The sequence below is a fragment of the Camelus bactrianus genome, chromosome 1 (assembly GCF_048773025.1).
Source record: "Camelus bactrianus isolate YW-2024 breed Bactrian camel chromosome 1, ASM4877302v1, whole genome shotgun sequence".
In the NCBI taxonomy this organism is placed as follows: domain Eukaryota; kingdom Metazoa; phylum Chordata; class Mammalia; order Artiodactyla; family Camelidae; genus Camelus; species Camelus bactrianus.
In genome coordinates this window covers 67,869,915-67,891,500 of record NC_133539.1, presented here as the reverse complement: position 1 = coordinate 67,891,500, position 21,586 = coordinate 67,869,915, and the positions used below count along the sequence as shown (strand labels likewise).

The 21,586-nt window shown below is 39.0% G+C and overlaps 1 protein-coding gene across 16 annotated transcripts in view; it reads left to right on the top strand.

Annotated features, from left to right (window-relative positions):
* Nucleotides 1-21,586, top strand: part of LPP (LIM domain containing preferred translocation partner in lipoma) — a 629,538-nt gene that overhangs the window by 369,818 nt on the left and 238,134 nt on the right. For 15 of the 16 annotated variants that reach the window (XM_074366117.1, XM_074366073.1, XM_074366100.1 and 12 more), the window contains one exon: nt 11,754-12,446. The exons of the other annotated variant lie outside the window; for it this stretch is intronic. In XM_074366117.1, the coding sequence (XP_074222218.1) occupies nt 11,754-12,446 (693 nt within the window). The remainder of the gene's footprint in view (nt 1-11,753; nt 12,447-21,586) is intronic. 16 annotated transcript variants of the gene reach the window in all.

The window sequence follows — 21,586 nt, the reverse complement described above, 5'->3', positions numbered from 1 at the left end:
ATCTCCAGGTGCTTTTAACTACCCCCTGGCCTGACTGTAGAAAAGTACATTGGCCCTTGAGGGGATGGCTCAGTGTGAGGGCGCTTGCTGTGGAAATAGGCTTCTTTGTCACTGCATCCCTAGGTGATAGAACACACTCAGGTTGAATTAACCCTCTTCACAATGCATTTCATCCAGTGCCAGCCTCATGCGTGCTAGGGACTAAGTGTTCTGGGCTGTATGGGTGTTTACATAAATGGGAGCCTCGGAGACCTCCCCAGTTCGAAACTGTTGACATACCATCTCATTGGATGGTTACTGAGGGAAAAAACACTCCTTCAGATACTGGCTTTCTTGGTTTTCACATGATGGCGTGCTAGCTTTATGAGCATATGGGTGCAGAGCCCCACCTGGATCCTTGGTTCTCTGTTTACTAGTTATGGATTAAGAAATGAGGATGTAAGGCAGCAGCTTGGTGCTCGCAATTGCCTTGATCTTATTTGTGGGAAAACAAGGTGACATACTGGCATCCACGACTTCAGGAGTCCCGGGAGCCACTTGTCTTCAAAGTGTCTTACCTCCATTCAGAATGTTGTGAACATTAATTAAGTGGAGAAGTTTGTGAGACAAAAAGTGCTTTGGAGAACTACGCCAGGCCACACTGCTTTTACAACGTCAGTCTCCAGAGGGCATGAGGAATGCCCCTTGCTAGGTGGTGTGGGTACTGGCGGAGCGCCGCACTGTGAAGTGAACGAGTGCTGATACGCTGCGCGGAAGGGAGACGTCTTTGTCTGCACCTCTCTGGCAGGAACTCTTTGGGGCGCTTGTCAGATGTATGTGTGTAGTTTAGATGTCCATCAGTAATGGAAAATCAGTGTAATAGTAGTGTCCTTGCGCTGGCAGCAGTATTTTGAACTCAGTGGCACCAATTAAAATCCTGTGGTTTTAATTTCAAAGGTAATCTTTGACATCATTTTAACCTCTGTTTTCATCTACCATTCATGAGATAACTTTTTTCTTTAATGTAGAAAATACAGAAACATATGAAGATGAAAACAAAAATTTCTGTTAATTGTATCAGTTGATGCAATTTTTAACCCTTTAAAAGTATTTTTAAATCATTTTACCATATCCCTTTCTTTTTTTCTATGTACACACACACACAAATTGGGATACGATGCTACAATATTGTTTTTGGTATGTATTAATTTTTAAAAATAATTTATTATTTTATATACATTATTTAAAAATATATTTACATATGTGTATGTATGCATATATACATACATCAGAGGAAGATTACATATGTCTTTCTCCAATTAAAAAAGTAATACGTGACTGTGTTAGACACTTTGCAAAGTAGGAAAAGTATATACTCCAAAGTCACACCCTTAAAATAACCATGATTATCAGTTTGAGAATAAGTCCTTCTAGCTCTGTAAGTACGTATGTGTGTATGAGAGATATAGATAGAATGCATTTATTGATTAACAGACATAAAATTATATTCCCTAACCTGAATTTAAAATACATAAAATTGTTGATTTTTATTTCTCTTCCTTCCTTCCTTCCTTCCTTCCTTCCTTCCTTCGCAAAGTAAGATATATATAACAAAATTCACCACCTTAACCATTTAAAAAAATATATGTAAGTGACATTAAGTACATTCACTTCATTGTGCCATCATCACCACCATCCATCTCAAGAACTTTCCTTTTTAATTTTCTCAAACTGAAAATCTATATTTATCAAATAACTACTCCCCATCTCTCCCTCCCCTGACCACCTTGGTAACCACATTCTGCTTTGTCTTCATCTATCTGATTGCTCTTAAGTACCTTATATTATCAGAATCAGTATATGTCCTTTTGTAACTGGCTTAATTCATCTTAGCATAATGTTTTCGTGGTTCATCTGTGCTTTAGCGTGTGTCAGAATTTCTTATTTTAGGCTGAATATTACAACGTTGTGTATTTGTACTGTAGGTTGTTTATTCATTCATCTGTCAGGCGTTGTGAACAATGCTGTGTGAACGCGAGTGTACAGATGCTTGTTAGAGCCCCTTCCTGCCTTGGTTCTCTGGGGCACATATCCAGAAGTGGGATCGCTAGACTGATGATATGTTTTGAAACATGTTAATGATAATAGTTTCTATTTGTTGCGTAGTATTCTGTCATATGAGTGTACTGTCATTTATTTAGCAGCCCCCATGCATTGATTATTTAAATTGCTTATATTTTATTTTTATGAATTTACTTTGCCATGAACATTTTTTGAAACTAAAGATTTATACCATCTGTGGTTATTTCCTTTGGTTAAATTCCTAGAAATAAAAGGTATGAGGGGGCAGGTGTAGCTCAAGCGGTAGAGCACAAAGTTAGCATGCGTGAGGTCCTGGGTTCAATCTCTGGTATCTCCTCTAAAAATAAATAGACCTAATTACCTCTCCTCCACCAAAAAAAAAAAAAAAAAAAAAAAATGGACTTTGTTAGGGCTTTTGTTACATATCACCAAATTAACCCACAAGTTGCCCATAAGAAGCTTATGGAAACAAATATTACCTTGGCGCCTAAGTCTAAGTTATATAAACATTATCCTTTGAAGACAATGGGGATAAACCCCTCCCATCGCTCATAACCCCCAAACCAGTTATGGGTCCCTATTCTACTTTAACAACAGTACCTAAAATGTGGTTCTTAATTCTGGTTTCAACAAAAAAAATCATTTGTTTCTTCCCTTTTTCATTTCCATATTTCATTCTCCAAGTGGATAAGTCTAAAATCACTTGTATCTAAGAAGTTCTAAATGAAAGATACTTTGTATTTTAAAAGACCTTAATGATTTTTGTTGTGCAGTCAGACTGAAAAAATACTTCTTTAAATGTGTAGTAGTATATTCCTATATTGTACTCTTAGTCTGTGGGGTTGTTTCCTAGCTCGTGGGGTCAGCTATCAGGTGGACACTGTGTGTCCCAAATGAGTGAGGAATGGAGCTGTGTGTATTAAATCCTGAATTATGCAAGATAATCAGTGAGGGTTCGAACTCAAGAAAGCAAAATTAAGTTATTCCTCTGTTACGGACTTGGAGAAAATGATGAATTTTTATTGAGCAAAAACCAAGTAGCAAATAATGTATGGCATTATGACTGAAATAGATAAGCCGTATTTTCACTTTTTCACACTGTACAAACCCACACACCAAGTGTGTCCATTCATTTATCCAACTGTAAGTTAAGTGTATCCTGGTGTGAATCCTTAGTGATGAGATCAAGCTCTTTCTGGACATTAAAACTCATTGCAGATATTCAGAATTTACTCTTGGAATCACTGGATTCTGAATGCCATTACGTCTTCTGTTGTAGAGGAAGAGTATTAAAAGAGCAAGAAATATATGGGTGTGTTCTCCTCAGTCCTGTGCCTGATCCAGTGAAGCTCTTCATTTTTAGAATCTGGGTTATAGGAAGACTCTTATTTGAGGGAAAAAACGATTACTCATTTAAAGAGGAGAAGGAGAAAAGAACAGTACTCCTAGGTCTTCCTTTTTGTTCAGATGAGGAGTCAGTCTGGGGAAGTAGTGTGAAGTTTTCAGTGTCGCTCAGCTCTAAACAGTGTCAAAGCTGGATTTCCCCACCCCGGAGTTCCACCGCATGACCCTTGAATTTAATTGATCATCCTCCCTGGTGCTATTTCTACTTGTCAGTGTTCTTAACTTAGAATGGAAGTTGCTAAAAGCACCTCATACACTACAGCTGGCCGGCAGACATCCTTCGTTTGGCTTCCTGGTGTTTGCAAAAAAAAAAAAAAAAAAAAAAGAGCAAAGCTTTAAAGTCAGAAGAGGAACATCGGATCAATTTTTCACACAGTAATCAGCTGGCAGAGAGTAGCAGCCGCCTTAGAGTATGACTTTTGTTTCATGCAGTTTACGTCACTCTATTGTTTTCCAGATAATGATGCCGAGTATCACTGGCTGTCTGTTGCCCCATTTACTCCTTTATTTTTCTTCTAGGAGAAAATATTTTCTTGAACCCACGTAGACTGCGAGGGCCTCTTGTTGGACTTTTTCTCCCCCATCACAAGTAGTCTGTTTCGCTTTGTCTTTACCTTAGTGAGGTAGAATGGTTTCTGAAACTTCAAACTGCAGAAGTAGGCTACCTGGATTGAATCCTGGATCTGCCGCCTGCTGGCTGTGTAACCTTGGGCAATTACTTAATTTCTCTATGCTTCAGTATCTTCATCTGGAAAATGAGGATAGATAATAGTTTCCATCTAAAGGGTATTTGTGAGTATTAAATATAAACTATGTTGAACACAAAATGTTTACACAAAGTAAATGATGCATAAATGTTTGCTATTACCGTACTTTTTTTTTTTTTTTTGGATACCAGTAGGTATTTTAGTTTGTTTTTCCTGCCACAAAGATACACAGACAAAATAGATAACTACAGGTGACAAATGGTGATCGATCAGGTCTTGTTCAAGTAACTTAAAACAATTGTCATGAAAATAAAATTGAAGTTGAAATATTCATAATGCTTCCTTCTACCAAGTCAATCATCTCTCTTTCCATAGTTTGTCTAGTCCTTGTCCATATGGAAATACCATTCTGTGTAGCCTCAACTGTATTGCGCATATGATTGATGTCACATTCTGTGTTTTTCACTTAACGTTTATATTTTCATTTAACATCTTAAGCATATTTTCATGGCTTTATAAATAGCTGGAATCAAAATGCAGTGAAGGGGCTTTGAGTTTTATGTTGTTGTTTCTATGTTAGGCTTCAGCTTTTGTATATTTTCTTCCTTTCTGTTACCTTAGAGAGTTTCCTTTCTAAATTGAAATCATTTTTGCTCATTACAGAAAATTTTGTCCAAAAAATTAAACTAAGAATTCTCTGAGTATAGTGACTCCGATTCCCTTTGTCTTATTGTGGTTTTAGCAGCTAGCTTAGTGCCTGACACATAGCAGACGTCTAGTAAATTTTTATCGACTAAATAATTTGAATTTATTAAATTTGTGTGTTTGGGGTATTGTAATTATTTGATAGTTAATTCGAAACGTATTTCTTTTCACTACATGTTGTTAAAGATTATTTTAAAATGCATTAGTCTCCTTTCATGGTATGTTTATTTAAAATTTGTTTCTTGACTATTTCTGTGAGAGATTTGAGCCAGCATCATGTAGAACTTACATATACAATCTGGCCATTAAGATGAAAATAAGCATCTCAAATGCTTCTTTGCAAGATAGTAGTATTAATAAATTCAAAAAGTAAAGTTCTTAAACTATTTAGAGGGAGGGAGAGACTAATTAGATTACTGTAATTAAGTATGCATTATATATATCACAGATTCCTTGATTGGCAAGTAGTAAGAGAAATGAAGGAGCTCATATTTTGCATATTTGGTTGTAATCTGATAAGAGAAATGCATTTTGGTGGGGAGACCATTACTTGTCCATTCAAATGTTTGTTAAATGCCTGCTATGTACTATGACAAGAAAAAGCCAGTGGAAAAGCAATAGTGAATAAAACGGACAGTCCCTAACCCTGTGAACACAGACATGTACAAGTGTGATGTGTGCAGAAGGGGAGGGGGGAGAGTGCTCGCTGTGCCAGAGGACTTGGACAGTGTCCGCTGAGGATCCTGACACTCAGGCTGAGATTTTAGGGGTTCTTAGGAATTAGCTAGACATAGTGTCCTGAGAGAGCTGGGAGAGCATAGAGGTGTAATCCACGAGATGGGAGAGAGCCTAGCACATTGCATGTGAAAGAAAGTGAGCGTCACGAAGTGACATGGCACATGCCTCTTAAGGAAAGGCAGAAGAATTTGAGTCCAAATCACTCCACTGAATAATTGAAGACTTTTAAGCAGGAAAGTAGTGTGATAGGATCTGCATTTGAGAGAAATCACTCTTTCTACAGAATGAAGGATTCATTGAAGGGGAACAAAGACAGACACTGGGAGACCAGTTTGGATGCTGTTGGGTAACCCTTGGTGAGAGTGGTGCTATCTTGGAATTGAGCTACAGCCAAGGAAATGGTGAAATGTGGACATACTTGAGGGTTATAGAATTTTGTACTTGGGGAATAGGATTGACAGGGTTTAGTGCTTGAATGGGATGTGAAGGAGAGGCTCAAGAATGACTCCTAGTGTTCTCATTTGAACAACACTGGGATGGATGAGAAAATCAGATGAAAAGCATGAAAAGCAGATTCAAGAAAGATGATAAAATGGTTTTTAACATCTTGAGCCTGAAAAGCATATGAGGCAGTCAAGTAAACACATGAAATAATTGAATATTTGGGTCTAGCATTTTGAATACAGATGGATTCTAGAGATAGAAATTCAAAAGAGTCTTCATAACATAGGAGGTATTTCAAGTTGTGGGCATGGTCCTAGAGAGAGTTAATGAAGAGAGAGGAGAGGAGGTCCTGTGTCAGATAAAGAGGATCATTATTCAGGGGCCACTGGGCAATATGTTGACTCATGTTGTCAGGAGCACTTTTATAGAAAGATCAGAGAAGTACTTCTGACAGAAAGCTAGGAAGAGCCCGAGTCCCTGCTGTCAGTGCTGAGCAGACACAGTGGCTCTTGGCTGCCCTTTCTGTTACAAAAGACAAATCTCTGTCTGTTTCAGACCATGATAATTTGATTTTCTGAAGTTTAAAGTTTAACTTCTTCCCAACTTGTAAAGCATGCAAGTCAATTATTAAAACACCGTTAAGGTAGTTGTGCTAATGGAGGCATGTACAAGGCTCACTGGGAGTATAACTGAAGGGCCATTAAAAAAAAAAAAAAAAAACTTAAAGTCCTTCCAGGGGATTGTAATGTATGTTTATTTTTTTTTATTTCCCCATTAATTATTTGCTAAGCGTCTTCAGCATGTAAACTTCAGTGAGGTTAATGGGAGGAGGACAGTGTCCTAGGATGTCTCACTGTCCCCAAGGAGTTTATAGTCTGGTTGAGGGGTTAATACATAATAACAATTTAATGGATGTTTCCAGAGTTCCAGAAAGACATAAAAGAAGAGGCACCATTTGATCTGAGGCTCGAAGAATCGGGAGGCAACTGCCAGGCAGAAGATGGCTATGTCTGAGCAGCAGGGGAGAAATATGGTGGAGAATCCTATAGAATGAATCCTCACTGACAGGAGTCCACACACGTGTGTGGTCTACTCCAGTCTCTACATAAGCCTGACATTGTTGGAGTGTATGCTGTGCGTGATGGAGGAAAGAAGGAGGTGGCTGGACAAAAGGCAGGGCCTGGATTAGAAGGTCCTTATAAAGCATATGAGAGAGAGAGAGAATGAACAATATCATAAAAAGAGTTCAGCACAGGGCAGAGTCACTGGCAAATCTGGATCAGCAGAGCGCCGTTATCAGACACTTGTGTTAGAGAGATCACTGTGACGGGGTTGAGGAGGAGATATGGGAGAGGAGTGAGGTTAGATAATGGCAATAAACAGCTAGGGAAGTGATGATGAGGGCCAGAACCAGGGAGAAAGTGAGACTGGGGTAAAGTACAGGGTTGTGAGAAATAATCAGGGCATGGTAGTAGGTTAGGCTGGGGGTGTGTGTGTATATGTGAGCATGCGGGTGTGTTCAGGGAATGGGTGCATCAGAGGTAAGACAGATAGAGGAATGTAAGATGTTATCCTGACTTGGGCAAAAAGGAGGCTGAGGACCTGCTCCCAACTGAGGAGAAGTGGTGCTGTCATAGCTCCCTGTCTGTTCCTGTCTCATGGCCACAGACGGTTCTGCCTGGTGATGGGGACATCTCTTCAACAGCTATTGATTGTTATCAGCCCGTCGACCAGAATACAAACTCCTGGGGGACAGGTAGACACACACTATTCATCCTAGGACGCTGTCCTCCCATTACTAACCTCGCTGAGCTTTACATGCTGAAGATGCTTGGAAAATAATTAATGGAAAAATAAAAACATAAAAAGACTGCTACAGAGATTCAAGTCTCAGGACAAAATATATATATATACATATATATGTATATCCCTGTAAGTATAATTTTTAAAATGTGCTTGATTTTTAAAATGAAAATGTTAAATCATGATAAAGCTTCAAGAGCTCTTGCAAAAACAAGAAAAGAAATGAAATGCCAAAAATAAATATTTGGAAGTGCCAACTAATCCGTAAGTAGAAAAGATTTGCTGTGTATTTAGCTGAATGTGCGGGCCAGGAAGTGTCGCCATAGCTTTCTTTTACCACAAAGAACATAAATAAATGTGCCTTAACGTCATTCCTGTGCTTTACCCCGTCCACCTCCAGTGAGGTAAAGAATTTCAAGTCACAGAGCTGAGGGGGGAGAGGGGAGGAAGACATAGCTAAACGTGCTATTTTCACACATGTAATTATGAAATAGAAAATACTCAGAAACATGCTGGCACAGACAGAGCAGAATTCATAATGAAGCTGTGAGAAACCCTCTCACGTAGTGGGATGTTTCCTAGACGAAAGCACTGGCTCCTGAAACTGCTCCCTGATGCCTCCTTTCAAAGACTTTAGGGATGTTTAAGTATGTGTGTGTGTATGTGTGTGTCTGTTCACCAACAGAGAAAAAGTGAAAGAGAAGTGTGTTGAAAAAAGTTACTTCTAAGGAATTAGGTCTACACTGATTATTTTTTGTTTACTTTATGAATGTGATTGGTTTTCATCTTTAAAGTGTGAGACTTTTGAAGTGTCTGGGGGCAGACTTCTGTACAGCTGCGCAGTGTGCCTGTCGTGAGTCCAGTTGCTCAGTCACTGTCTCCATTTATAGTTGGGTTTGTAAAGTGTTCAAAATAGGAACTCTGGGTTTCTGCTGATCTTGAGTCATCAAAGAAAAGCAAAGCTTTATTCCTTCTTACATTCAATTCCATCTATGCTGACATTTTTTAGGACTGACATGGCTAACTAGAAAAATCTAACTTTACATTTTTTTCTAGGTTCAAACTAACTCTTCCATATTATCTAATACAGAATGTCAGGGTCTGACTGAGTATTTATTTAGGAATTTCTTCAGGATATATATTTTAACACACTGCTTAATGTGGAAACTGCATCTCCTTCTATGGGGTACTGTTGGGACCACCTTCACATAGAAGAGAAAGGCTACTCCACCAGGAAAAGAATACAGGTTGCTTAAATTGCAAAAGTAAATGGCAAGATTGCCTCCTGAGAGGCTACCAAAAAAGGGGGGGGGGGGGAGATAACTCTATTCAACAGCCTTCTGTAACTTAACAGAGAACTATATCTAAAATTACAAAATCACTAGAAAAGGAAAATTGAGATAACTATGTGGAAAGGACAGCTGTCACAGTCAGGATCCTAACCAAAATGATAGCACACTGAAACTAGCTCTTCTCCAGGAGCTGATTTATAAATGCATTGTGTACGTTGTCCCACTTGGTTACAGAGAAACCATAAGGCACAAAGTGGTAATCTGGGACTAGCAGAGTCACTGCTGTTGTCTCACTTGGCTCAAGAGGACCCAGAGAAAGAGCAGTTGTTTGAATAGGAAGGACAGAGTATCATAGAGGAGAGATCCTGGAGAGGACCAGTGACCCTCCTTGGCTGACAGCTGGAAACTTCACAATCAGGTTACCAGAAGACATGCAGCTCAAGGGTTTATTGGTGTCTCTTAACAGGGGAACTGTCATCATCTTGGGTTTGACAATGGTGTGTTTTTGCCCTCTACCCATTTAATGAGAGTAGCATCCCCTATGACAATAAAATATACCACCACTCATTTCCAAGCTCTCCCTGGTCACTAGATGGTTTCCTCTCCAGTTGAGAACCACTCTGTGTTAACCAAATGTCCCTGGGAATGACTTAATCTTTATCTCTGGATCAACCTAGATCAATAGAAAGCTATCCTCAGAAAGCCATATGCCTAGATCAATAGACTTGTGTAGGGGGTGGGGGCAGGATAGCTGCACCATCTCCAGCCTCGCAGCCACATCCCACGCAGGAAAGAGGGCAGGGAAGGAGTAGGAAGGGATGATGCTATGTCAGGAGAGCCCTAGTTTTTCCAGTAATTCTTAGCGTACATCTCATTGGCCAGAACTGTATCACATGGCAACTCCTACATACAAAGTAATCTTGGGAAGTATGGGCACATTGCTGACAAATTGAAATTCTTTGAGTAACAAAGAAGGGGAACTTGTATGAGAAAGAATTAGCACCTGCCCCACATGTATATATCCCTAGGGGCTTGGTGTGAGTAAATGACACGAGTAATATAAAGTCTTGCATCCCTTCTTCCTATACGTAGTAAAATTTGCCTGGAAATTAATAAACAACAGAATTAGAGTGTGGGTCACTCACTTTTTATATCAACAAATCTAATCATAGTAACTCAGAGCAAAATTAAAACACTGTGTCACCATCATGTTTACAGATTCCCTAATAGACTAATGCCTTAGAAAGAATGAATCTCTAAGCCTTTCCTCAGCCTTTAGTTATCCCCAGCCTAACCAAGACTTCTCAAAGTTCAGCAAATGTCTTTTCACCTTTGTGTCCTTAGGACATTTTTAGGGCTTTCAGTAAGTTCTGAATTGAACAAATGAAATGTGACAGAAATCAGGAAGATATAAAGGAGGCAGCGGCTGCGTTTATCTTTGGTAAATCACTCTTTGATAGGAATTTTTGATTTAAAATTTAGCATTTCTTTGGTTGTGCCAGGGGTATTTGTTTCTCTCAACACCCATCTTTGCTTTTTTTTGTTCCCTCTGCCCAGTCCCTCAGCTCTCTTTCTCTAGTACCTCCTTTTAGCAGTATGGTGACCAACTCTTTTGGTAGTTTGATTGAAATCACATTGTTCATTTATCTATTTTCTTTTGGTGCTGGTACTTTATGTATATTATAATGTCAATGCCAAATCCAATGTCATGAAGTTTTTCCTCTGTATTTTTGAATTATATAGTTTTGAGAGTTTTATAGTTCGTAGCTCTTACATTTAGAGCTAAAATTTTGGGTTACTTTGTATATGGTATAAAGTAATGGTCCAATTTCATTCTTTTTCATGTGAATGTCCAGTATTTCCAGCACCATTTGGTGAAAAGACAATTCTTTCCTCATCAAATGATCTTGGCATCCAGATCAAAAGTCAAATGACCATGTATGCAAGCAAGGGTTTATTTATGGCTTTCTATTCTATTCTATTGGTCTATGTTTATCTTTATGCAAATATGTTTTGATTATTTTAGCTCTGTAACAAATTTTGAAGTTGCATAGTGAGACCTCCTATCTTATTTTTCAAGATAGTTTTGGCTATTCAGAGACTCTAAGATTCCATATGGATTTTTTTCTTTTTGCTGGAAAGTGACATTGGGGTTTTGACAGGGATTGCATTAAATCTATAGATTGCTCTGAGTAGGATTAACATCTTTATAATATCAAGTCTTCCAGTCCATGAACATGGGATGCCTTTCCATTTATTTTTGTCTTTTTTAATTTATTAGCAACACTTTGTACTCTTTTGCTTCTTTGCTTAAGTTCATCCTAAGGTGTTCTTTTTTTTTATGTTATTGTAAATGGAATTGTTTCCTTAATTTCTTTTTTGGATTTTTCATTGGTAGTATACAGAAATGCAACTGTCCTTTGTGTTAGTCTGTGAACTCTTAGAAGGCAGGTACCAAGCCTTATTTGTATTTTGCGATGTTAATACAAAAATAATAATAGCAGTTATTAATAATTGTTCACTTATGTATTTTTCCTTTTCATTATTAGTAATCTTTGTCTTTTTTTTTTTTTCCTCCTTTTTCTCTCTTCCACTTTAGGGCTCTGTTAGTTCAACAACAGCTTCTCCTCCCGTCTCCACCCCAGTCACAGGACATAAGAGAATGGTCATACCAAACCAACCCCCTCTAACGGCAACCAAAAAGTCTACATTAAAACCACAACCTGCACCTCAGGCTGGACCCATCCCCGTGGCTCCAATTGGAACACTAAAACCCCAGCCTCAGCCAGTCCCAGCCTCCTACACTACGGCATCCACCCCTTCAAGGCCTACCTTCAATGTGCAGGTGAAGTCAGCCCAGCCCAGCTCTCATTATATGGCTTCTCCTTCACCGGGACAATTTTATGGTCCAGGGCCAGGGGCTCAGGGCTATAATGCACAACCAGTTTCTATCCCTGGGCAGGGTCCACCTCCTTCTACACGGGGAGGCATGGATTATGCATATGTTCCACCACCAGGACTTCAGCCTGAGCCTGGGTATGGGTATGCCCCCAGTCAAGGACGCTATTATGAAGGCTATTCCCCAGCGGGGCCTGGCTATGGGAGCAAAAATGACTCTGATCCTGCCTATGGTCAACAAGGTCACTCAAATACCTGGAAGCGAGAACAAGGGTATACTCCTTCTGGAACAGGGAACCAGAACCCTGCTGGGATGTATCCAGTTCCTGGTCCCAAGAAGACTTATATCACAGATCCTGTTCCAGCCTCCTGTGCACCACCACTGCAGCCAAAGGTAGGGGACTCATTAACATAGTGATGGGAATAAAGGGGTACCTATCGTGGGCTGCCTTCTCCAGAAAGCAGAGCCTAAGGCAGAAGTATTTGTACTAGTTTTATTTCATTACAAAGCACAATCCTAAGGAAGTGCATGAGTGAAGCAGGAAAAATAGGGGATCCTGTTTGAGGATATGAGGATTTGTTACCAATAAGGCTCCTGTTTAGCATCGAGTGCCACTAATTGTTCAATCATGAGGAACCATCTTCCAAAAGACCATATGAACCATAGCAGTTCAGGACAGTCTTTTCAAGGGGAAGACAGGAAAATAATTTATCTTCTAAATCTTGTTTCCTGTTGGTCACAGCTTCCTTCTGTGGGTCAGAGACTTTCTCACCCTTACATGTTGCATTTACTTGGGCACCAAATAGATCTGCAGCATTTTATGCCTCAGCAGGCATAGGGAATCCCTCGATCTGGAGGTGAGAGAGGTGCAGGACAGCATGTGATGAACTGCTGTCAGGCTGGGCTCATGGGAAGGCAGTCAGAACCCAAGCATTGTTGGTACCACAGTGACTGCTGGGGAAAAACAGGTGGATAAGGGCCCAGGAGACAGGTGAGGCTATGGGGATCTAAGGTAATACAGGTACTTTGTCTAGTTTTCTTTGGCAGGGGGCTGCAGTATAATAACACTTGTTTGTTACCCCTTGTGTATCCACATTAATGATCCTCCAGGAAGAGTATTACTGTCCAATTACTTGAACACTCTAGGCAACTTTAAAAATTATTTATTATAGTTATCTTTTCATTTTTTTTTAAATTTCAAGCATGTATGTGTTTTAAGTCAACACATTCAGCTACTTCCTGTGAATAAGTTAGATATATTACTATACACACCTATTCACCTACAACTTGGATTTTTTGTGAGTACAAGAACCAACATGATAATGTTTCCTCCCACCATGAAAAGTGCAACCAAGGAGAGTTATTTGGAAGGAGTGAGACGGAGAAACTAATCTAGTTCTCAGCCATTGTGTTAGAACTGAGCCTTCCCTTTCTTTTGTTAGAGCTGTAAGAAATCAGAAGTTGAAGCCCTTGATTAGCTAGAAGTTCAGTGGTAACTTTGGGGGATGAATTGGGCAGAAGATTGGACTATATGTTTGTTTTATTTTAATCCTTTGCACATTAGAGATTGTCAATTTCCAAGCATATCCAATCTCATTTTCAACATTATAACAAAAGTTAGTGAGGTCCTTACTCTCTGGGTAGTGAGTCCACTAAATCAGTTTTCTCACATGAAAACATCTGCTCTGTTAATGGTGCAGATGGATTTTAGTTTCCTTAGAGGAAAAGAATCCTTCCCAACAAGTGGGGCTTGTGGGTAGCTGGAGGCATCCATCAACCTTATGAATGTCCATTGCATGAAAGTGGACCAGCCATGATCATTTTCCAACATAAAGATTCCAAGTTAAAATGTTAAGTGTTTTCGAAACATTACTCTTGGAAGGGCTTTCTTTCCACAATCTCTTTATGAAAAGAGATGTTATTAAGGGTTTTTTGTTTTGTTTTGTTTTTAAAATAAATATTGCCCCAAATAGCCCAACTGGACAGCCTTGCCCTTTGTTAACATCGCAGCATATTTGCGTTAGTCCCTCCTGGCCCCAGAGCAACCAGTTCAGAAAAAAATGAGGTTATTCAACTTTACCTCATTTTGGTACAACCGCAACAAATTCCCTTACAGAAGATTAAAAGTTTAGGTTGGGACAATGGCCATCAGCATTTAAGTTCAAATGGTATGAATTTTTTCCCTGTCCAAAACAGCCCAACTGACAAATTGGCTGAATGATGTTCCCAAGGGGAGGAGATGGGCCCTGAGTTGTTTAAGGATCCTCTTGCCTGACCTAGGGAAACAGACATGAGACAGAGCAAAAGTATGTCTAGGTGGAGAGAGTGATCTGGTGAGAAATACTGAGCCAGTCTTTGAGTTTTCCTGTTTTCCCATCGTGTCACTGGGCACTCTGGAACCAGTCCAGTGGTGTAGGGAAGAGCCAGCACCCACTGCAAGACCTGGAGCTAAGATGTTAGGTGCAGACACATCACTTGCGTTTGGTCTGTCTTCACCAACCTACTTGGGGTGACAGAATGAACTTTTATTAATCGCTCTCCATAAAGCAAAAACTTTATTTTCCTTCTTACTGAAATAAGATAATTATTCAAGATGATCTATTACATTATTACAGATTTTGGGTATCAGTGGATTTCATGTCATTTTCTAAAATTATGAAATGTTTGTTTTTCAACAGTGTCATGTGTTTTAACATCATACTGTACATTTAAAAAATGAAAATCAAATCACATACTTTTTTGCTGTGATTATTAAGGAGAATGGTTAGAGGTTGATATTTAGTCATCTGTCTGTGTTTTGGGAAAGGGGGAAGAGGCTGATGAAGCTACAGATACAGTCTGTGTGTGTGCTGGGGGCACTGGTGGGTGAAGAGGTGGGCTCTTTCACAGTTGGTCTTTGAGCAGAACACTGCCGTATTCAACCACACCTGTGCACAGAAGACCTTATTGTCTCAAATATTGACTTTGCTTGGCTTAGGGATGTGACTACTGGCTTGAGAAATGAGCTCCTAATTCTAATCCCAGTTCCTCCCTTGACATTCTTCTTTCAGTTTGAGGAAAGCCTCCAGACCTCTTTATGTCACGCTCCCAGCCTCCATAAAGCAGGATGTCATCTTCCTTAATTAATGAATGATTGCAAAGGGCTTGGAAATTTCCAAGGGCTGAATAATTGCCAAGTGAGGACTATTCAGCTTTTTCACTTGGCTTTCATTTATTTCTCATCTTTTTGTCACTGATGGAAAACTTACCTTCCTGCCTTAAAACAATGATCTTTTGTTACCTTGAGAAGTTCTTAGCAATTTGGCATTTAACCCACTGAGGGTAAAGGTTTTAAACAGTGAAATCTATCTGTCTCCCTTATATTTGAGATGAGCTGCTTTAATTTTTTAATGTCATAGTATAATATAAAAGAAGAAGGAGAAGAAGGGAAGGGAAAAATAGAAGGAAAGAAAGAAAAGGAAAAAAAGGAAGGAAAGGAAGAAAAGAATGAAGAAAGGAAGGAAATGAAATCAGAGCCTGCAAGACGGGGGATCATGGTTATACTTGTGTTCCCATAATGAATTTGTATGCTACAGGAGAGCATAATGTGTTTCCTGGACCCACTGGGCTGAGTTCCTTTAAAATATTGTTATAAGCAAGTCTTTATAAGAGAGAACTGTTCCCTTCTCACTAGAAATCCTCTTAAAGACACAGTGGAATCTGTTCTTTCTGCCATTTTCTAAAAGCTGGTAGCTGCTGGTTGCTGTGTAGCTCACAGAGCTCTGGTCCAGTGCAGTATCTTCACATATGTATCTTCTCCACTATTCAGATAAGCCCCGGGGCCAGGACCTGCAGGCCAGCCATCACTCTCAGGTCCACAGTGCCAGGTGGCTTTAGCTTCCACTTCCATGTCATCAATCTAATCTGTGTCAGCCTTGGTTCTGGTAAAGAGACAGGCATTTGCTCTGTAAATGGTAAAAAGCACTGGTGTCATGCATCTCAGGCAAGTTGCTAGAGGCCACCTCATGTGGGGGTTAGGCTCCATTGTAAAATCATCTATTAAAATTTCCTTGGAAAATTCTTCAAGAAGGTGAGACCTGGGAGATCAATGAACCACCTTTCAATAAATCCAACAGGAAGTTTTTCTTATCCAGTGATAGATCAAATCACAGCTCTTCATTTAGTGTTTGAATCTGGGGGATATTTTATGGGTCAGAGAGGATAAAGAAGGTAATGAACCTCTAGGGTCAGTGTTGAAGGGTCCCCAAGACTGGTCAGTTGTTGAGATTAAAAAAATATTTGAGAATGTTGATGCAGTAGTGTTTTAAGTATTCAAATAATATCAACATGTTTAAATTTCATTTCATTGTAGAAAAGAGAATGGTGTATATATTGGGTGTACTGCAGAGAATTGGTGACATTTGAGAGAAAACTGGTATTCTTTTTGCTAAATACCTCTTAAGTCCAGGATCAGAGAAACAAACAAGAGAGAGAGGGTGGGAAGAGGGATGGATGCGGATATGGGCCTCAGGTCAGATGCTGATAATACCTGGACATGTATAAAGCTGAGGATAAAAGAGATTGCTTGAGGATGACAGTGACTGTAATAATAGTAATTCCCCTTTCCACAGGGTTTTTCAGTTTCCAAAGTGTTTTGTGGACCTCACAAATCCATGATCATTAAGCACAGATCAAGATTTCTGTCTTTCACTGATGGGGGTTCAAAGGCTCAGCAATGAGAGTCACTCACCTAAGGTCATACGTCAGATTCACGTGCGAGCCTCGGTTCCAAGTCAGGTCTTCTGAAGATTGTCCTCGTGCTTTCCACCTGGTAAACGATGGATGTTGGTTTGGTGTTTGGGTGGGGCGAGTGCCATGTCAGCATCACCACCACTGGATGTGGCTCCGCTGTGGGCCAGGTCAAGGCAGACGTGGGCTCAGGCAGTCGTGGTGCTGTGTCATGAGATCGACAGTGGAGGGGAAGCACCGGTTAAGTCCCTGCTGGGCTCCCAGGCTCCGCACCAGCACCTTGGAGCTGTGCTTCCTCTTCCCTATCACCCATGCACAATTTATCCCAGTCTTTCTCCCTTCATGGTATCTCAAATCTACTTTCTTATCTAAATCCCCCTTGCTACTGTCCTGGTTCAGTTGTCCTCCTTTCTCACCTGAGCCTATGAAATGATCTTTTTTTTTCTTTTTTGTTAATTGAAGTATAGTTGATTTACAGTGTTGTGTTAGTTTCTGGTACAGCAAAGTAATTCAGTTATATACATATATATATTCTTTTTTCATATGCTTTTCCATTAGAGGTTATTACAAGATATTGAATACAGTTCCCTGTGCTATATAGTATGGTCCTTGTTGTTTGTCTGTTTTATATATAGTAGTATGTATCTGCTAATCCCAAACTCCTAATTTATCCTCCCCCCACCATCCCCTTTGGTAACCATAAGTTTGTTTTCTATGTCTCTAAGTCTGTTTCTGTTTTGTAAATAAGTTCACTTTTATCATATTTTAGATTTCACATAAAGAGATATCATATGATACTTGTCTTATTTCACTTAATAGGATAATCTCTAGGTCCATCCATGTTGCTACAAATGGCATTATTTCATTCTTTTTTGTTGCTGAGTAGTATTCCATTGCATGCATACACCACATCTTCTTTATCCAGTCATCCAATCATCCAATCATCAGTGGACATTTAGGTTGCTTCCATGTTTTGGCTATTATAAGTAGTGCCACTATGAACATTGGGGTGCATGTTATCTTTTCAAAGTAGAGTTCCTTCCAGATATATGCCCAGAACTGGGATTGCTGGAACATACAGTAGGTCTATTTTTAGTTTTTTAAAGGAAACTCCATACTGTTTTCCATAGTGGATGTACCAATCTACATTCTCACCAATAGTGTAGGAGGGGTCCCTTTTCTCCACACCCTCTCCAGCTGAAATGGTCTCTTTATCCTACACCAGGATGAACCGTTCTACCAGATTAATCTTTCCACAGCTTTGTCCTTGTCACTAATTGCCTTTTTTCAAAAATCTTCAGAAGTTCCCAGCCAGTTACGGAATTCATTGAAACTGTAGCCTAGATTTCCAGTTTTCTCTCCCCACTTAAGCATCCCAGCTTCCAGCTGAGAAGTTACATTCCTAGGCGTTTCTCATCTCTATAGCTTTTCTCTTGGAGCTTCTACTTCCTAGAATTCCTTCCCAGGCCTCCCCCCAAATAAATGAAGTATTTGCATATCTGATGTGACCCATTAAGGCTGAGCTAAACTGTTCATCTCTCTTGTGAAGGCTTCTCTTTCTAAAATTAACTTGTGCATTATTTCACCCTCTCCTGTGGAAATTTTCACACTCTTACTGTACTAGAGGCATTTATCTACCTGTATTCCACCAAGCTATGCCCCAGCATATATTATACTCAAGATTTAGGGAATGTAGATAGTATCTGAACACTGTTCCCTCCAGAGGAGCTAAGTATTTAATACATTCTTGTTTAATGAAGATACTTGAAGAAACTTCCTATTTCCTAATAAAATCTGCTTTAGAACTCAGCAGATTGTTCATCAAAATGCCAAAACCCAAGCCTATACTACCAAATCAGCTTAGGTGAACTCAGTAGCACACACATTATCACATCAGAAACTCAGTATCTGAAGTATCTAGGTAATTTCTCATGTTGGCAGTTGTGCTAGTATTTTACATTCTTTCTGGGATACCTGTGTGTATGTTGTTATGTACACAGTCTTTTTTACTTTCTGCATGTGCCGAAGCCCGTAGAATTTGTTGATTCATATTCTTTAATTACCTTTTTGATGTTAATTTATGTAGAATTAAATGGGCCCATTGGGAATGCATAAGGCAGTTGTATGCACCTGGGTAACCACCATCACAACCAAGATAGACAATATTTCCAGTGCCCCACGGAGCTCCCTCAGGCCCTGTTGCAGTCAGCCCCCTTTACCCTCAGCCCCAGGCACCCTTCCTGCTTTCTAACATAGATTATTTTTACCCTTTCTAGAATTCCATGTAAATAGAATCATCAGTATACACTCTTGCGTCTAGGCTCCTTTTAATCACTGTAATTTTTTGCAGTTCATTTATATACATGTCCGTTGTATGAGTGGACTGCATTTTGTTTATCCATTCACTTGTTTGGGGACAGTTATTTTTTTCATTTCTAATTATGAATAAAGCTGCTATGAACAAGTCTTTACATGAACAAGTCTTTATATGAACATAGTTTTCATTTCTCTTGGATAAATACCTAGCAGAGGTCACGTGGTAACTAACTTTGGAAGAGACTGCCAAACCGTGTTCCTAAATGTACCATTTCATGTTCTCACTAGCCAAGTCTGAGAGGTCCAGTTGCTCCCTAATTCTGACAATACTTAGCATGTTGGTCTTTTTGATTTTACCTGTTTTCATGGTGTATAGATGTATCTGATTATGGGTTATATTTACATATTCCTGTTGGCTAATGATGTGGAACATTTACTAGTCATGCACTTATTGGCTATTTGTATATCTTCTTTTGTGAAGTATCATCAAATTTTTGGCCCATTGTTTAATTGGATTTTTTAAATGGTAAGAATATATTATATATTCTGAATAAAAGTCCTTAGACATATGCATTGCCAGTATTTGTTCCCAGTCTGTGACTTGACTTTTCATTTTCTTAATGTTATTTTCTAAAAGCAGAAGTTTTTAATTTTGATGAAGATCAATTTGCCACTTTTATCTTCTATAGTTCATGCTTTCTATTTCCTTAGACATTCGTGTCTTCTCACAAAGATTTTATTCTATGCTTTCTTTTTGATGTTCTACAGGTAAATTTAGGGCTTTAATTCTCTTCAAATTAAACTTTGTGTATTGTGTGAGATAAGGATCAAAGTTCATTTTCCCCCCTTGGGATAACAGTTTTTCCATCATTATTTGTTGAAAAAGTCTTTTCTTCCATTGACGTACCTTGATACCTTTGACAAAAATCAACTGAGCACGAATGTATGGGTCTATCTGGACTCTATTCTGTTCTGTTACTTTATATATCTATCCTCAAGCCAGTACTACACTATCTTGATCACTTTTATAGATTTTTTGATCCCTCAATGTAAGTTTTCTATCTTTGTTCTCTTTCAAAAGTGTTTTGATTGTTCTAAATATTTTGTATTTCCTCAAAAATTTTAGCATCAGCTTGTCAATCTCCACAAAATAGCTTGCTCTGATTTCGACTGAGATCTTGTTTAATCTACAGATCAATTTGAAAACAGCTGAAATCTTAACAATATTGAGTCTTCCAACCCATGAATGTGGTGTAGCTCTCATTTTATTTATGCTGTTAATAATTTCTCTCCACAATGTATTGTAGTTTTACACATATTTTGTTAAATTATTTCGTGCTCTGGGTGCTATTGTAAATGGTATTTTTAAAAAAATTCTTAATTTGCAGTCATTTGTTAGTATATACAGATACCATTGATTTTTTAATATTGACCTTGCATTTTATGACTCATTAAATTTAAGAGTTTTACTAGCTTTTTTAAGACTCCTTAGGCTTTTCTACCTGATCATTTCACCTACAAGAAATTCTTGATTCAATTTTTCATTTCCTTTATGGATAAGAGTCTATCCATCAACTTTCTATGCTTGGAATATTTGCTTCTTGATTGAACAGCTTCCCATTTGAAGGATGTAAATTGGAAAATATAATAAATCTTTACTCTCTGCTTCCCTGGACTAGCCTTTCGAAGCTGTGAGACATCGCAGTTATCTTCAGAATCACTGGATCATAATTCCTTCAAATTACAGATGGGAAAACTGAGGCCTGAGAAGTTGCAGTAACTTGGAGAGGTAGTTATACAGTTAGTCAGTGGCACATTTGAGGAGAAAATTAATGCTTTTTTCTAAATCACGATTTCTCCCTGCTTCGGTTCAAGACCAGTGAAAACAGGAGTATAAATGAGCTTTAGAAGGTGTAATAACTGTTGTCAAAAGGAGCTGATCTCCCAGCCCTAGACACCCACATCAGTTCTGTGCGGCCTCTGAATGACAGAAAATGGCAGCCGTTCTGCTGTCCTCGTCTGGGCTCCCGGTTGCTCCTGTGAGAGGACGAGTTCTGACGGTCCATGTGGTTTTAACTCAGTCCATCATCTCTCCTTCCCCTGATTTTAAAAGTTATATGAGGGTGGATGTCCTCTTATACTAAGACATGTCTGTGAATATGATGTATTCATTTTACTTGTCTAATCCTTTTCATAGATATAGATGTTTAAAAATATCTCAGGTCCCTAGTCTTTTTAGAACATTTAAGTTATTTTAATAAACGATCCTGGCCAACGTGTAATTTTTTGTGTGTGTAAAAGCGAGAGAAGTCATTTTGCAAGTGGAGTCATTGATATGTCCCTCTAGGAACCTTCTTTCCTTCTTGGCCAGCTGCACACACCCCTGCTGTCCTATTTCAGACCAGAAATGATAGTTGTTCTCCCCAGCAAACAAAGACACTTGACTACAGTTGATGTACAATAATTAGTGGTGAGTATAAAAACTGTGG